General features: G+C 43.2%; 1 protein-coding gene across 2 annotated transcripts; it reads left to right on the top strand.

Moving 5' to 3' along the window:
- Positions 1-1,172: 1,172 nt before the first annotated feature.
- Positions 1,173-15,204, top strand: tmem125a (transmembrane protein 125a). 2 transcript variants are annotated; one of them, XM_076727283.1, is made up of 3 exons: positions 1,173-1,503; positions 5,997-7,182; positions 11,593-15,204. In XM_076727283.1, exon 3 carries the CDS (start codon positions 11,943-11,945, stop codon positions 12,639-12,641), a length of 699 nt encoding a protein of 232 aa, XP_076583398.1. In that variant the 5' UTR covers positions 1,173-1,503; positions 5,997-7,182; positions 11,593-11,942; the 3' UTR covers positions 12,642-15,204. The 2 variants fall into 2 exon arrangements, with proteins under 2 accessions (XP_076583398.1, XP_076583397.1); XM_076727282.1 differs by having other exon boundaries at positions 5,997-7,538.
- The last annotated feature ends 2,097 nt before the right edge of the window (positions 15,205-17,301 follow it).

The following is a 17,301-nucleotide window of genomic DNA, read 5'->3' as shown; positions in this document are numbered from 1 at the left end:
TGATAAAGAAAACAACATGTGTGTGGGTTAAGTCAGACAAAGCAAGACATTTGATGACTCACTTAAAGGACCAGTGAGGAGGATTTACTGACATCTAGTGGTGAGGTTGCAGATTGCAACCAACTGAATACCCCTCACCTCACCATCCCCTTCATGTGTCCTGCCTGAAAATCACAAGAAAAGAAAGAAGAAGAAATGGCAGTGCAACATGGCGGACTCTGTGGAAGAGAGATCAGTTTTGCCATATTCTGCCAATGGATCCCCCTAAATGTTATGCACTGGACCTTTAAGGAAAATCATGAAATGGAAAGCATCCCCCCCCCCCCCACACACACCTTTTCTGGCATTTCATACACCAAATAATTAACTGATTAATTGAGAAAATGGATCAGTCATGAAAACAATCATTAGCTGTGGCCCTAATCGCATTCCGCAGCTCATGTCCATGAATACCCCTCCAACATCACCATGCATACATACATCAACATCTTTATTCTCCCTATTCAACAAAATGAGATGCATAAAAATATATATCCATAATACTAAACAGCATATTAGGAATATAGATCGTATGATTATGATCTCATGGAAGCACAGAGGTTGAATAGACATTGAATAGGACAGACTCTATCTATAGATGAGAATAGCACTGATACAGTTGACAAAGAAATCTCTAAAAGTGCTCAGATTTTAAAATCTACACTTCTGTCACAACTGGGTCCACTCCATCTGAAGCCGAAGAAGATCATGATGCATTGAAAAGCTCCAGAGCAGCCACTACACGGACCTTGTTCTGTCAGCTTCTGTTTCCAAGGTCAAGAATGAACTTCGAGTCTTCAAATCACAAATAAAGTTTACATAAGTGTGGAGGGACTAATGGCAGAAAAACAATAAGGTCACCACGTGTTTCGACCTTACTGATTATATTAATATCATATCACTCAATCGGTAATGACTGTAGGCGTTATTGATGAGCTTTGCGCGGAGACAAATTGCGTCTCTTCCCTCGGAGACAGGATGGGTTAAATGACTTCTGCTCCGTAGAACAGATGAGCATTCAGCCCCATCGGCGGATATCATCATCACAGTGTGGCTTTTATATATTAGAGCTGTCATACTCCGTGTCATGCGCTGCGGTTCCCCACGGGGACCCACGGCGGTGCGAAGGTCGATCCACCGACTCTCTGTCCCCTCCCATCGGCGTCCCCTGCCGCCGTGCGCGGCCACACCTGCATTAAACGGGGGAAGTCCGTCCGGTGGAGAGCGAGAGAGAGACTGAAGGGAGCAGAGAGCGGAGGCAGGAAGCGGAGCACCTCCGGCGGCCCCCATCGCTTCACTGTGGACCCCTGATCCGAAAAGGAAAGGGGGTAAAGGCATGAAGGCAGTGACCGGTGGCACTGAGATCTTGCAAGCGTGGACGCAGGCTGGGAGTGGGATTACAGGCGAAACAGTCCGGCACAGTTCGGCACAGAAGAGACCGAGTCTGAGCAGCTGAGCGCACAGGTAAGATATGCCTCTGATCAACTAGGCACACACAAACAGAAAGAAAGAAGCCTCGTTCCAACTTTTCTTTAAATCAAACAGCTTTTCCTCTCATTTATTTGCTTTCTTCACTGTTAATTTAAACTTATTTTAAGGTGCTAAATTATCCCCGTTCCTCTTACTCTCCCATGAAAAAACTATAATAAACAATATATGTAATATAATGGCAAACCAATTACTGAATTATAAGAAAGCATTCTCCCATGAATGCATGCAGCCTATATTTGGGCATATCCATAACCTACTTAGAGTGGAAAAAAAAAAAAAAAAGCTATTGTGGCATAATATCATTCAAATAACTATGGCTAAAACATAATCACCTACAGCTCAATATGTGTGGGTGTCTTCCCATTTTTGCATTTTGTTTTATTCGTTTAGCTATTATCTATTTTTCAGTGCAGACAGATGATCTGGTTATGTGTATTTGTTCCTGTTTTCATGTGTTATTATTTGTGTTCTTGTTACTTTTTTGTTTAACCCACGTCTTACACCATCATGATCTTCAAAGTCACCCAAAGTTTCCGGATGAAAAAGCGACCTCTGTTATTTGTAAGGGCTTGCTGGAAGGCTCAACTGTGACAAAAACTGATAAAAATGTTCAAATGCAAAAGCCACATTTTGTTCACCAATCATTGTGCAATGTTCTTACCCCTCATTCTCATTTGCAGCTGAACAGTAAATCATTATTTAAGCAACACACAAGCAGACTAGGCTGCAGATTCACAAGCATTAACCTCTAAACACATCTTTTCTTAATGAATTTAACCGTGGCTTCCGGGAGTATCTATGAACGACAGGAATCTGCTTTGTGCTGGCACTTCTTCCCAAGCAGGGTAATATAATGTATGTTCTGGACTTTCCTGAAAATATGAATTGCCTGTTTTACTTTCATTGAAAACAAGGAAGTAAAACATTTTGACATTGTATCACACTCTAACCTTTGCACCGGCGAGATGGTGAGAGCCCATGATATGCACTGTAGATCATCAGGACAGTGTCATATAGTCTGAGGTCATGGTGGAAAATTCATAAACCGAAGAGAGAGGAAGTGTTGCCGATGCTGTATTCAACAGATCAATACACTGACCAGGCGCAACCCTCTGTGCCACTTTCCTTGTCTAGATCTGTTGTAACTAATCTAAAGACCACAGATGAATCACGACAGACCGTCTGAAGTAGGTAACATGCTGAATATACTTTTCTTTTAAGATGAGGTCTAACTCTTAAAAACAAGTCAGGGTGAAATCATGTGACAGACCACATTAGAAAAGAGCCTGGAGTCAACACAGAGCAGAGAAAACGGGAGGAGGAAAATAAAGTGATGATTGCTGATTGTGTGTGTGGATGACCGTGCAAAGTGAAGGAGTTATATGAGAGCTCGGTAAGTGAGGTGTGTGTTTGTGTGTGTGTGTGACATGGATCCCAGACAAAGAGTGGAGCGGAGAGTAGGCCAGAATCTTAAATATCCCCAAGAGGCGTTTTGTTTCACAGTCAGCAGATACACAGTCAGGTAGCCTATGTAGTGTGTCATCAATAGCAGCTGTACTGACTGCGTCCACCTCTGTCCCCGTCTGTAAAATGTGTCCACCTATCAGCACAATCAGTTTGGTTCAACCGATTCAGTGTAGAGAGAGTTGGTGGAATATTACGTGGATCTTTATGTTCAGGAAAGTCATTCTCTCTTGCAGCCTACCCATCTCAAAATGCTAAACTAAACTGCAGGCTGCTTTTTGTAGTTTATTTTAGAGTCTACAGCCACACAAGCAGCTTTAGAGGCTGTACTGTGCTAAATCACTAGGCTAACATTTACAACGCCATGCTGAAATTTAGCTGCTATAATGTTTGCCATGTTCTCTATTTTAGTTTAGCTCTTGAGAAAGCTAACGTTTGCTAAGTAAGTAGAATGAAGGCTGATTGGAAAGTCATCAGTTTTGCAGGTATTTGGCTGGCCAGGACCAGTTGCTAAGCAACCAGGAAGCTACAGATCTATAGGCAAAGTAATAGTCTGGCACTATGACCCCTTGGCGATCCAGTTGATAGTTGCTGAGATATTTCACATGAAGCCACAAATATCAACCTCATGGTGGCACAAGAGAAAGACACAGGGGATCACCGAAGCTAGTAGGCTTGTAGGCTTTAATTTCTCTGGAACACGAATGTACAAAGTTTCATAGGAATCCATGTGGATGCAAATATCAAAGCGCCAGTCTCTCCACCTAAATCATAAGATGCTGCTGCAGTATAAAGACGTCAATTCAGGTAATCAACAAAATAAGATGGACAGCCAAACATCGAGATAGCCATCTCATTCATTAAAATCATTATCACCAGACAGCCAATATCAAATTAGAATATGCTGAATATCACTTCTGAACCCACAAGAGGAAAGGAGGAGGGTTACAAAAAAAAAAAAGAAAAGGTAGCCCCTTTCCCATCGTCAGCAGGAGTGAAGCAGAAGGGGACCAGCATGTTAATTGGTGATTTGATTAGCGCTTTAATATTGCAGCTGTGCACGACAGACGAAAGCAGCCGGCTGTCCAGAGGTTTTTCTTTCTGAATCAACAGTCACTCCTCTGATCCAGGGACCAACACATCTTAGTCATTATGCACGTCATTCAGTTAATTTCCTCCAACTCCCCCCTAAAAAAACCCCCCCAAATTTGCTCTTGTTTGGTAATAGAGACTATTGGATAGAAGCAGAAACATTCAAGACATTTTGAGTTGGGCCCAGCATTTAAGAGCCCCATTTGGCTCCTGCCATTGTAAACGGGCTGAATGGGGCCCAAAGCTTGTGCTAAACTCAACTAAATTGGGCTGGGCTACATTTTTGCCAGCAGCAGCGTGAGAGGAGGAAGCTCTATTCAAATGCGCTAAATGCCAACAGATGGAAAATGTTTTCTGTGCATTTTCATGAATCATATTTTGATTATCTGGGCCTATATTGTTAATGTGTGTTTGTGTCAGTTAATAATACCGAGGAATCCTACTGAGGATGATGAACAGGTGGATTTCTGATGCTGGGAATGATGGGGAGTAGATGTAAGAGGAAATGAGGGGGTAATGACACAACCATCTCGCTGAGAACACAGTGCAAACAGCACAGCATGAAAACAGGTGCAGCACGCTGTGTATATGTGTGTGCTTGCATGCATTATGCCACAGGGGCTTTTGAGTCAGGCAGCATTACCTGGAGCCAGAGGGAAATCTGTGACAAAGACGAGTAATCCCTCCCCCCCACCCCCCCACCCCATACGCACATCTCTCTCTCCGACACCAAAACGCCAGAGCAGACAGCAGACGGGAGAGATAAGAAGTTACCCAGATAAAGGAGCACTGGTGGTGAGACAGATGAGGAGAGGAGAGAGGTAGAACAAAGTAAGGAAGGTGTGGAAGGCTGAGGAGATAAGGAGGGAAAACAAATGGCGATGAGAGAGTGTGTTTGGATGTGGATAAGGTGTCGGGGGGCAGGTCTTGGCTGGTCGTGCCGGTTGGGGTGATGCTGTGCCATAAGCAGAGAAATGAGCTCTCTCTGAATGAAATCAGGAGCCAGAGCATAAGAGGGAGAGGTTTGTTAAAAGTCTCCAGAAATGTCATTGGCCGTCTTCAGCCAAGCTAGCATGCAGCATGCTAACATGCTCACAATGACAACACAGATGCAGGTGTGATGTTTACCGTAATTATTTTAGCATCTACTAATTAGCACTACAAAACACAAAGGACAAGTGAGGCTGATGGGGATGTTTAGATCTAGCCATAAACCGAAGTAGATGTAACCTGATGATGGCGGTTAGTGAAGAGTCAGAGGATCCCAAAAAAAAGGATCAGAATTCACCCCGAGGGGGACATGCCTTTTCCAGTTTTCTCTGCAATCATCCCATAGTTGTCCAGCCATTTCACTCAAAAGCACCAATGTGAACCTCATGGTGGCACTAAAGAAAAAGTCAGAGAGTCACCAAAGTCATTAGGTTACATCCTTTGGGGACCATGAACGCCTCAGCAAAATTTAATGGCAATCCATCCGATATCTGTCGAGAGATTTAGACCAAAGTAGTGGATCAATCAGCTGGCCAGCCAGTGTTGTCATTTGCAGAGTCATGCTGCTAACATGGCTAAAAATAAATTACTGGTTTGTGACGAAAATGGCTATGGCTGCAACATTTAAATGATTCCAGCTGAGGGGCACATCTGTGCATCCCCTCCCTTCTTAGAATTTAAATGGCTCTCATTTTGATTGGGCTTGTAATTCGGACAATATGCTAAAAAACTATAATCAGACATCAGTTTCTGGAGGTGAAGCATCTTTGAGATTGGAACAAAGTTGACATTGAAGCTGTAATTCACTGGCAGAACAGGTGAAGACTAAATACAGAAGCCCTGCTATAGAGAGCCATAGGGGTGAGTTTACAGTATGTGCAGCTGATGTAAAGGTCTTCCTTTCTCTCTTTCTGTCTTAGGTTTTCCCTTGTGATCCCTGACAGAGTGAGGACAGTGACACTGACTCGGCCATTGTCTCCTCAATGTTTCCGGACAGAGTGAGGCTGCCTGGGTGCCTCTGCTGTCCATTGTGACTGTACAGAAGAAAGAAAGGTCCAGCTTGTCTGCATAAAGACCTATTCAGCATAATTTCTCTTTGCCAGCCACGCTTGCAACCCCAAGAACAGCAATGAAGCCTCAGCACTATCCCTAGCCCCAAGCCTACCCCTCTCCTCTAACCTCCTTATCCCTATCCCACTCTCTCAGCCCATTCCCTATCCCCAGCCCCAGCTTCAGCCTCAGCCCTCTGCCCCAGTCGGAGTCCCAGATGACAGCTCAGAAACATCCGTTACCCTCCCACTCCACACGAGCCTTCTTTCCTCTCCCTCCAGCCCCTGTGGCGCTTGGCACCAATGCCCATCACATAGACAGATGGAGCCAACCCTGACCCCTCTCCTCGCCCGTGGGGACGCCAAGAGATTCAACGCCTGACTAGAGGAGGGGGTGTGTGTGTGTGTGTGTGAGTGTGTGTGGGGGGAGACAGGAAGGAGAGCGGAGGAGAGTATTGCTTTGTCACCACGGCAACACATCGCCTTGTCTCCCATGGAGTCCCCTTCAGCCTAACCCGAGGCCCGCGGATGAAAACGCACGCAGCAGGAAATTCAGCAGCAGGACCAGAAGGACCTCTTTTTTCTCCCCCTAAATTGCGCCTGACATATTTTTGCTTTGATTATTTGGCAGAGATATCTTGTTCCACATTTGTGTGGAGAGAAGATGCGAACATTGACAAAATTCTGAATACCGGAAACATCATTTGAAAGAAACAGGAAACCACAAGAAGACTGATGTCAAAATTCGGAAGGAAAGCCTGCTCCACAGCCTGAAGTGTTGGCTAAGTTTTTCTGAATGCCACAAAAGTTTCTTTCTGAGCCGCCCACTTCCTTTTCCCTCTGGCCTCTGTGATCTAAATGAATTACAGTAAGAAGAACTGCAATCGCCTGGTAAAAATATTGCCATTTTTACTTGCAAATCAACACATGGGAGGGATTTTTTTACAGTAAGAAAGACTTTTTTTATTGGGCTTTCCAAACGCGAATAAAGCAGAGCAAACGTTTCCCTACCAGCGAAAAGGAAATACATGTGGGACTCCAGTCAGAGCCTTGCTGGGTGCGCATGCATGTCTTTATCTAAGCTGTAACATTCAACATTACACCTCTGCTACCTGGTCCAACATCCACTTCATGTCAAGGCATTTGCAGATTCATTCTCCTGACTAAAAATCCCACCACAAACCCTGCAACTTTTATGAGAAGCAAGATATTGGCTCCTCCATTTTCACTGGATGTTGTTGCGGTCTTCTAAGCTACTCTGCTGACCAGCATTCTGATTAGCATATAATGTGAGACAACCAATTTTAAAAGAACCACGAATCAACAATAAAATGAGACACTAATGGCCGGTGAAATGAGTTCAGCGGGCTGACATAACAGAGGGGGGAATACCGGAGTCCCAAAGCTTCCCAGGTAATTGGAGTGCAGTATACTGTTTTTTACTCCAAAGCACAGCTCCTCTGGTGACCTTGCAGGCTGAAAACCTAGATGAGGCAGACACAGAGAGAGGAAGAGAGAGAATGATACTCAATGTCCAAGGTTTCCGATTATCTTGGGATTTTCATCATTACTCTCTGTGCATTTGCACAACATACAATGTTTGGACCGTTAGCGTCAACCTGTCGTCAGTCGTTTTAGTTTTCGACTGCAGGGCCGAGCACACAGGACACACTTATTATTCCTGTCACTTAAAAGGAACCCATTTAGGCTTTTCCTCAGATATAGTATCTGTTTCAAATAAATTGTGATAATGATCACTGGTGCAGCTTTCTATAGCCACTGTGAGCTACTTCAGATGGTGAAATAAGCAGATAGTACTGTCGGTTTTTGATGGGTACGTTACTGTCAGACTCAATTGTCAATCCAAAATGCCCTAATTGGGCCAAATGAAGGTATAAAGTGGATCATCAATAATGCTGCTTCTCAGTCGGATACAGTGGCACATCAACAGATCCATGTTTTATGAATATGCAAAAACACTGAGGGAGTTGTGTGAAAATTCACAGCTGAGGTGTGAAGATTCATCGTTAGACATAATGTACAGGAGGTTTTTAATGCACAGGTGTAGAGGACTGAGATGTTTCATTCTTGACTAAAAGGCACCTTTAGATGGTGCGACAACAGCTATCGTACCAGTTTATCGCCTCAGCTCCTAATCAGCCTCACAGTGCAAAGTAAGACCATCATTTTTGATTCACAACCAGGTTTCTCTCAGACTGTCAATCCAAAGTCGCGCAATCTAAAGGTGCCTTTAGCGACTTTAATTCCAGATGACCAGAGCGCCGTGGCCCCTGAAAAGACTGAGTCATGTGGAAAAGTGTAAATTGTTCGTCTCTGTACCTGTTTTCTGTTATTTAAAAGGAAGCCAGTGGAGAGTGAAGCTGTGAGTCAGTGCTTTTGTAAAGATATTTATGAGGCCAATATGACACGGATGATATGACGGAGTCTAGAGGTCATACAAGTGATAAAGAGGAAAAGCAGACACAGTTCAGCGTGTCTGTGTGTGTGTGTGTTTGTGTCCGTATGGATCAGAGTGTTAGCAAAACAACATGGATTAAGACACGTGTGTTGTTGAGGGTACGATTTCATCTTCTGGTCTTTGTTGCGTGCCATCGCCTTTTGCTCGATAACCCGTTTGCGTCCCTGCTTCACTTTGCTGTGAGCTGCCTAATGAAACAGAAAATAATCTTTCATGAACTTGTATTGTATGAGGGGAGATGATATTTCCAAAACCTTAATAAGACAGAGAGGTGGATAGTGGTGGAGTATCGCATGTATTGTTTTTGTCGCCTTAACACCTTTTGGCGCCTCAACTTCAGACACAAAAAGCATATGAACACACACCTCAATTACTGTGCTATTTCTGTGGTGCTACCTGTCAGTGACACTGAGCTCAAACCAGCTGGGATTAATTAGTGACTCAACAAACACACACACACACACGTGCACACGCACATATACAAATGCACCTTCATCTCAGTCTTTGTGTGTGAAATTTACACAATCACACCACAAGTGACTAAACACACATGCCAACACATTCCCTTTTCATATGTTCACCTTTTACTACTCATTTACAACTGTTCGCCCCTGCACAACACACACACAGACACACAGACACACACACACAGACACACACACACACACATACACACACACACACACACACACAAACACACGTGATCTCCCATCAGATACAGGATGTGAAAAGCTTCCAGAACAGCATGTCGCCAATAAACACCCCTCCTTCTCTGCTGTAATTACCTCAGTCTTGATTTCACACCTTGTGTATGTGCTTCATATCTCCCTGTCAGTGTTGTTGCTCTGCTTCAGCACGAGGCAACACCAGTCCATACTAATAGGAAATGTGATCTTACATTTAGTTTGTAGTCTTTTTGAAACAGGCAGGAAAAACCTTACAGAAATTTATGTCAGTTGCTGCCTGTAAACTTGTGTCTAGAGGTGCCACAAGTAAAGCAACAACAACAAGATTTTCTATTCTGAATGTGAGATCATGTTCTGCTTGTTCAGATTGACATTTTTTTCTTTTCTTTTTTCGCAAAGCAGTGTTTGTGTTAGCAAAATCCACGACCAGCGAGGACAAGCTGTAACTCCTGTCAGCGAGTGTTGGGACGCGTGGGCTTGTGCCGCGCACTGCTGACTTTGATAGAAATAAAGCCGCTGACAGGTTTTAAAAGACAAGCTGTCGACAGCCATAACCTTGAGGATTGTTGTTTGTGTGTGTGCATCTGCTGTATATGTTTACATGAGTGTGTTACGGGGATGTGACGTGGTTACAAACTACGGTGGGGAGATTAAATATGCTGAGGTAAGGTAAAGACTGAAGGAGCAGAAGAGGGGGAATAAAATAGGATATATATGCAAAGAAAGAAATTGGCAGGTAGAATGAGAGTTTTTAATAGTTATGTGGCAAAACATATAACAGTGCAACAGTACAGCATGGACAAGGCACATATTTGAGAGAAAAGAAAATTAAATGGACCCAAAGCCCTGGAGAGTTCAAATAGGAGGATTCATTGAGTGAGCTGGTGTGGGTGTGTGTTTGGGAGGATGAGAGACAGAAAATTTACATTTGTGCATTAGCAGTTTGAGAGAGAGTGTGTGTGTGTGTGTGTGTGTGTGTGTGTGTGTGTGTGTGTGTGTGTGTGTGTGTGTGTGTGTGTGTGCATGCGTGCATGTGGATGGGTATTGTTTATTCTATCGGCAGCTGATGCCTGTTTTATCCAGCCACCTCGGTAGTGGCAACTCATTAGCATAGTGATAATGAGAGATGGAAAAGGTTGCCAGTGTCAGCACACCAAGTGTTTTACACAGTCAAAACAGCAAGTTTGGATGTTTGGAGAAACTCTGTGTGTGTGTGTGTGTGTGTGTGTGTGTGTGTGTGTGTGTGTGTGTGTGAATCTTTGATTTGATTTTTATTTACCGTGTACCTTTAGCGCACAATCACCAAGCTGAGAATTACCATTGCACTGACCTCTGTAGGATGTCTCACCACACCCAGCATCACTGTAGGGTGTGGTCTGTTGCACCTGTCACCACACCTTGAGGGTACAGTCACACATTCATGAAATTAGTTTAACTTCAGTGAACTCTGATATGAATTTCACCTCAGCAAGCGATGGTCATTTGCCTGCATTCGCGCATGTCTGACCATACCCTGATGACAAGGTGCGCTGAACAAATCCTCTGGGTGCACTTCTGCCTCGCTATAGTGAACTGAGAACTTCTATCACTGGGAATTAGCACAACAGGACTTTTAGCTGGAGTGAAGTTACTCTTTAACTCGTCTTGCACAGATCAGACCTTTCAAGGTATGTAAGACAAACAGAAATTAAAGCTGCACTCTTTGTTCAGAGAGCCTTGAACGGTCAAAACAAAGAGGGTTTAAAGTCCAGATTTTGTCTTTGTGTAACTTGATGTAACCAAGCTCAGCTTGACACCAGAGAAACTGGCTGGTTAAACAACCATAGAGTCTGCATTGTGCTCGGTGTGGGAATGATGGACAGGAAGACTGAGTTTATTTCTGTGTTGTCATTTCCTGCCTGCTTAATAACAGAATATATGTGCTGATCCGTTGTATAGTTAGCTTGCCAGGGTTGACTCAGACGCACATGATAAAAGATCAAGTTATTTTAGCACAACTGCCAGCTAGCTTGTTTGCCATGTTATGTGACCAATTTAGCATCATGACATGCATTACATCCTTTTATTACAATTCTTAGCAGCATTTCAAAAAGTCAAAAAAAAGCAGCATGTTCATAGATGGGACATATTGGCATGGACTTGTTAAATTTGTGCATCCTACCTTGGACATATCTCTCTCTTACACAGCTGCCAGTGACAGATAGGCAACTGATTAAATAAAACTACACTACTTTATGTATATGGCAGATGGATTTACGTACAATACAAACCCTGTTACAGCTACATCTGTCTTCTCTTCCAGATGACTGCTGCTCCCCTGCAAAACCAGACTGGATTCTTTGCTTTGGATGTCAAGGCTGTACGGAAGGCCTGGACAGATAAAACTACAATACACTGAGCTCAGTCGAGTGTTTAAGTACATTTCATGTATTACTTTCCTTTCTTCTGTATATTTGCCACCAACTCCAGCCACCTTTGAGTTTTTCAGGATAATATACGGAGCAACCCCGTAAAACTTGCTGAACTCTCTGTGGGTCCTGACACACTTGTAATTGTTGGTGAATGAAATAAGGACTGAAAGGATTATCACGTGGATTCTGTCTTCTCTGTGGTGGCTGCGACCTTATTCAGAAGGGTGGGACTTCAATCAGGATGCCTGAACTGGACAACTTTGCCCCCCTGAGGGGTCCCAGAGGCCCTGAGCTAGGCCTAAATGGTCCTGCAGACCCACTTCAGATTCAGCACAGCATCCTGGAGGAGCAGGTGGAGCTGTGGTGGTTTAGAGATCCTGGGAAGTCTCTGCTGTGCTACTGCGTGTCTGTACTTCTAATCCTGGGATGCGGGCTGGGCGGCGTCGGCCTTCTGTCCACCACCACCAGCGTTTCAAGCGAATGGCGGCTGGGAGCTGGCACTGCGCTCTGTCTGCTTGCCCTGGGAGTCCTGCTCAAACAGCTGCTCAGCTCGGCTGTGCAGGACATGAACTGCATTCGAAGCCGACGGCGGATCGACATGCTAAAAAGTGGTGGTTTATCGGACCTCCTTGTGGTCTTGATTACCGGGCTGTCACTGCTGATTTGTGGAGGGGTTCTACTACGTCTGGCCCTGGCTAACCACATGCCGAAGCCTGGCCAAGCCCTTAATGACATGTACATCTCTGGAGTGGTTTTGCTTGCTGGAGGGGGGGCAGCAGTTGTGGGCGTTGGGATATACTCTGTTGTGGTGGTCCTGCTTGAAAGGACAAGGCACGGACGAAGGTTGGTGGATAGGGTTTTGAATATCTTCACTGTTTCTGGACACATGGACCGTCAGGCTCGCAGAGAGACTACCTCCAGTCTGGCTAATCTCATATGAGATGTAACCCCGCTAGAACTGTGCATTTTGGCCCTTTGCTCTTCATGTCAGAACATTTAGCCTCAACTAAATTAGAGCAGCAAATATTACAAGACATCATCCCTTACATGCCTCAGCTTTGTCACTAGCTGATAAGACTGTGTGAGGCAGAATGAGTTTGTAATATGTGCTTGGTGAAGATGTTAGCAATAAGCAATCAAATCTAAGGTTCAAAGAACTGATGAGTAACACACTGACAAAGAATCACTGCATGGCTATGCTCACAATACAGAAAATGTTCCAATGCAGATTTTTTCTCAACCAGTCACCAGATGCAAATTCAGATGCTATGGCATATAATTTACATGTGAGAGGTATTTGAAAGCTGAAATCAGCATTTTATGAATGTTCTATAAGTCTTACTCCATTCACAACAGTACAAATGCCAAATTGTTGGCAGTTTGGCAGAGGCAGTGTTAGTGGGCAGGACACCAATGTGAAAGCATAGAAAAGAAGTAAGAACAAAAATGTGCTCAAGTGGTGTTTAGGGAGATTCCGTGGATTTAAAAGCACACATAGCAGCTGAAATACACCTGAAACTGGAGGGAAAAGTGTTGGCTCCCAAGAAGAGAAGAGAAATCTTTTGATGTAATTGTCATTTGATGGGTGCAGCAGGCTGGAAGTGAACACAAAGGCCTGTGGTGTGAGCATAGCCTACAATGAAATGGGTATTTTTATTTTTTAAGCTCTTCTCCACATGTTTAAACTCAAAGTTGTAAGAGGATTATGTCTACACAGATACTGTAGAGAGACAGAAACCTATTTTATCGAAGGTGACACAAGGTAGTCGTTAAAGGGGTCATACAGAAATTGGACTGTCGCACATCCAAGATAATGTATTTGTCAAAGTGTCCTTGGGCCACACATCTGACCACTACCTGCTCAATTATTGTAAGATTTATGGATAAGAGCACCAGCAGAAAGGCTAAAATGTAAATGGGGGATTCGAATGACTGATAGATGGGACAACATAAATATGAAATGAAAATCATCTTTTTACATTTTCTCTGTGATTGATGCTCTGCGCTCACTCTGTCCACGTTAGCTTGACGTGAAAATATTCAGCTGACAAATCTGAGGATTCTTTGACTGTGGGTCAGACTGAGGATGTCAGCGGGTGAGACGCTGAACTGAACAGCTAATTGGAATGACTTCTCCCTGTGATTCCATTTCTTTCCTCATTTTAATAATAATTTAACATCACACATGAAGTCGGACTGTGATCTGTTTGTGACAGACCCTGTCAAAACCTCACGAACATTTGTCGACGTGTACATGAGACAAGACAACATGATTGTTGGAAAATTATATCACAGCACTTTAGAATGTATGAATAATTTGTGTTTTTGTGCGTCAACAACACATATTTTCAAGATTAATTGTTAATCTTACAGCACATTGTTTTCTTTAAACCAGCTTTAATCTATATTTTTGATATTAATACTGAATCAAATTACCCTGTAATGTTAAATTTTAGCCTGTTGTTTTTATTATACAGGATGTTTGAGTCTCATTGTTCTCATCAATTCTGGTTAGCAAACATTTTCAGGCATAAAGCTCTGATAAACCCCACTGTACACCACCTACAACACCACCAACGGGCAAACAAAGGTACAAAGTGGCTGATGAACTGGCTAGCACCCTGCTAGCAAATGATCCAAATATTTTCCTCATGAGTCGGTTGGTACCAAATCAGAGCTAAAGAATCAATGAAGAGCTACTGGACTTAGCATTCGACAGAAACAGAGCTCTGTATAAATGCCAATGTGTCTGCTAATGGTCGTGGTCTATGAGGGCAGTTTTATGACATCTAGTTTGCTCCCCGTGGCAGTGGATGGACATCATTGTCTACTCCAATGAGTAGAAGATACCCAGGGCTGCACTGGGCTGCAAGCAGTGGACAGTCATAAACTAAAGAAAGCAAATAAATGTATTTCCCAAAGCCAACAATTTCTTTAAATTTGCATCATTTTTGAAAGGCAAAAAGTTTTGCTCCAAACCAGAACTTGCCCACTGGTAAGCTAAGAGTACCCTCTGGAGCATTCAGTGCGTGGCGGTCTTTCTTTTTGTGTGTTTGGTGTGATTCAACATGTCCACGAACTGTGGCCAAGGCAACAGAAGTTCGTTGAGAGAGCAGGTTGCAGTTGTGTGATAGTGTCCAGAGGGTTGTTTCTCGATGGAGCCTGTACTTAAGGCATTGTTGGACAAGTCTGGGGGGACTTCAAATATATGACATCAAATCGTCTTAATGAACCTTTGCAACAGCTGTGTTTGTCAACAAATTCACCATAAATAAGATGACATGGTGCTACTGTAGCTATAACTCAGCTCCATGTGGCTAAAATTTATTTGTGCAGCTTTAAGATGGCTAGCAAGAGTGAAATGAAGGATAGTTGCAATGTAGCCATGAAAACGTTTGGACAGTATTTCTGCCAATTTTGTGAAGATGTGACATAGGCTTACATTAAAAAAACTGGGATCCTTTTACAACAGGTTTTTTCGGGAAATCTGAAACCAGGGCCAAATTTATAGAAGGAGTAAGATGATGAATCAGCAGTGCAATTCCTTTGACTTGGGTTAGATTGGTATGCTTTTAATGAGAGCAACGTCAAGTTATTTGAATCCCTGAAGCACTTCTTGAAAGAAAGAAGGGTGCACGTTATTTGATTTTCATAAATCTGATTTATTCCAGCATCAAGTTGAATAATCTCAGTGCACTTCTCTGAATATGACTCATGGTTCACAAACAATTTGTCTTTAAGCATGAGGCTGTAGTTGGGGGTGACAATTGTAGTCCCAGCACTTCTGATTTATTAGATGCATTGCTGGCTCAGATAACAAGTCATTATCATTCCTCACAAAGCAGAATGGGGGAAATAACTGTTGGGGGAGAAACTCAGTGAAATTAAATCCATTACATCAACATGGCCAGTCATAGAATTTCAATGCACTTGCAAAAGTTTGAACTGGGCTTTCAATATGCTTCATCATTTTCACTCCTATAAGTGACTGTACAGTATGCTGATATTGCTGCATTGATATTACTGAGTCTCATTTGATTCCAGAAGTGTTAGAACATTCAATTTCAGAGCAAAAAAGGTCCTTTTCCGTGGGGAAAAAAGCCTTTGAGAATCATTCCTCACATCGCCTCGCAGAGGAACCTCAGAAAAGGTCCTGCATTGTGTCTCATTTGTGTGTGTGTGTGTGTGAGTGAGTCAGTCACGCCTCTTTATCTGGCTGCACATACGCACAGCCTATTGCCTTGAGACAAAAGGGGTCACACAGTTAAACATTGTTGGAGTGATGACGGACAGCAAACTGAAGGCACAATGCACAAGGCAGCGGCCTGTAGGGGCTGGCATAGACTAGCACCACTCTCTCTCTCTCTCTCTCTCTCTCTCTCTCTCTCTCTCTCTCTCTCTCTCTCTCTCTCTCTCTCTCTCTCTCTCTCTATCTGTCCCTTTAACACACACACATAGACACACACAGATAAAAGGAAGTCTCACACTGTGTTTTTATTACAACACGTGCAGAAATCCTGTAATCCTTACTTACATGAATCTTTTTAGTTGACCTACAGTATAAAGTAGCAGCAGCAGGTTGTGTATTCATGCATGACAGCAAGAGGTGTGCAGGGAGGCAGGTCTGATCCTGAGGAGAGAGGAGTGTGTGGGAGGAGAGGATCCTGTCAGGCGAAAACAACGAAAATATTTCAACTCAAACTATTTAAACCAGATGAACTGTGTTCTGATAGAACTTACTGTCAGTCCTAGTGAAAATGGATATATTTTCCTTAAGCAAAAATATATTTTTTTAGTATTTGAAGAGTATTTAAAATGTGTATGAGTGTATGTCTACTTGTATCACAGTGTGCTTGTGTTTTTAAAGTGATCTGCTCGTGCTGCTGTGACCCCGTTTGACAGCGACATCTCTCACAGTCATGGATGTGAAAGGATTTTGTGCAAATGAAGTCTGCTCTCATTTTAAGGCATATTGATCAGTATGTAAGAACTGGCCACCTGTCGAGGTCACTCCAGACAAATAGGGGGCAGCATATCATCAGAATATCCACTAACTGCTGCTCACTACACTCTTTGGTGTCCTGTACCAGGACCAAACACAGACTCTGAAACTGAAGATTTGTGACTATGTAACATTGAAAACTGTAAAAATGATGATGGTGAAACAAAGAAAACTTTGTTTTAGTACTGCTCATACACCAAGGTTACATGTAAGCTGACAACTAACAGATTCAGTTGGTGTAATTGTAACTTGAAGTTATCATAGAGGGTCAGTTCAGGATCGGTTTTGATCTCTCTCCATCTGAATGAATGACCATGGCTGACCAGGTTTTCTCAATGCCCCTTACAGTTTTGTTGTTCTTCGGTCAATTCTTGTCTTTTTCTCCGTGCACATCCTTGTTCAGTATCAGCCCTATCTAACTAACTTTTGACTAAAGCATGAATGAACTTCCCAAAATTTCCTTTAAAAGCATTGCACTCACCAAACTTGCAGCTCCTCAATCTTTAAAGACCTTGAAGTGAATAGTTTTTAATCAAACCCTGTTCCTGTATGTGACATCTGGGGTTAAATGAGCTCAAAGCACATCTGTCCACCAATA

Source organism: Chaetodon auriga, chromosome 3 (genome assembly GCF_051107435.1).
Source record: "Chaetodon auriga isolate fChaAug3 chromosome 3, fChaAug3.hap1, whole genome shotgun sequence".
NCBI classification, from domain to species: Eukaryota; Metazoa; Chordata; class Actinopteri; order Chaetodontiformes; family Chaetodontidae; genus Chaetodon; species Chaetodon auriga.
The sequence above is the reverse complement of the archived record's forward strand: the minus strand, read 5'-3'. Positions and strand labels throughout refer to the sequence as shown.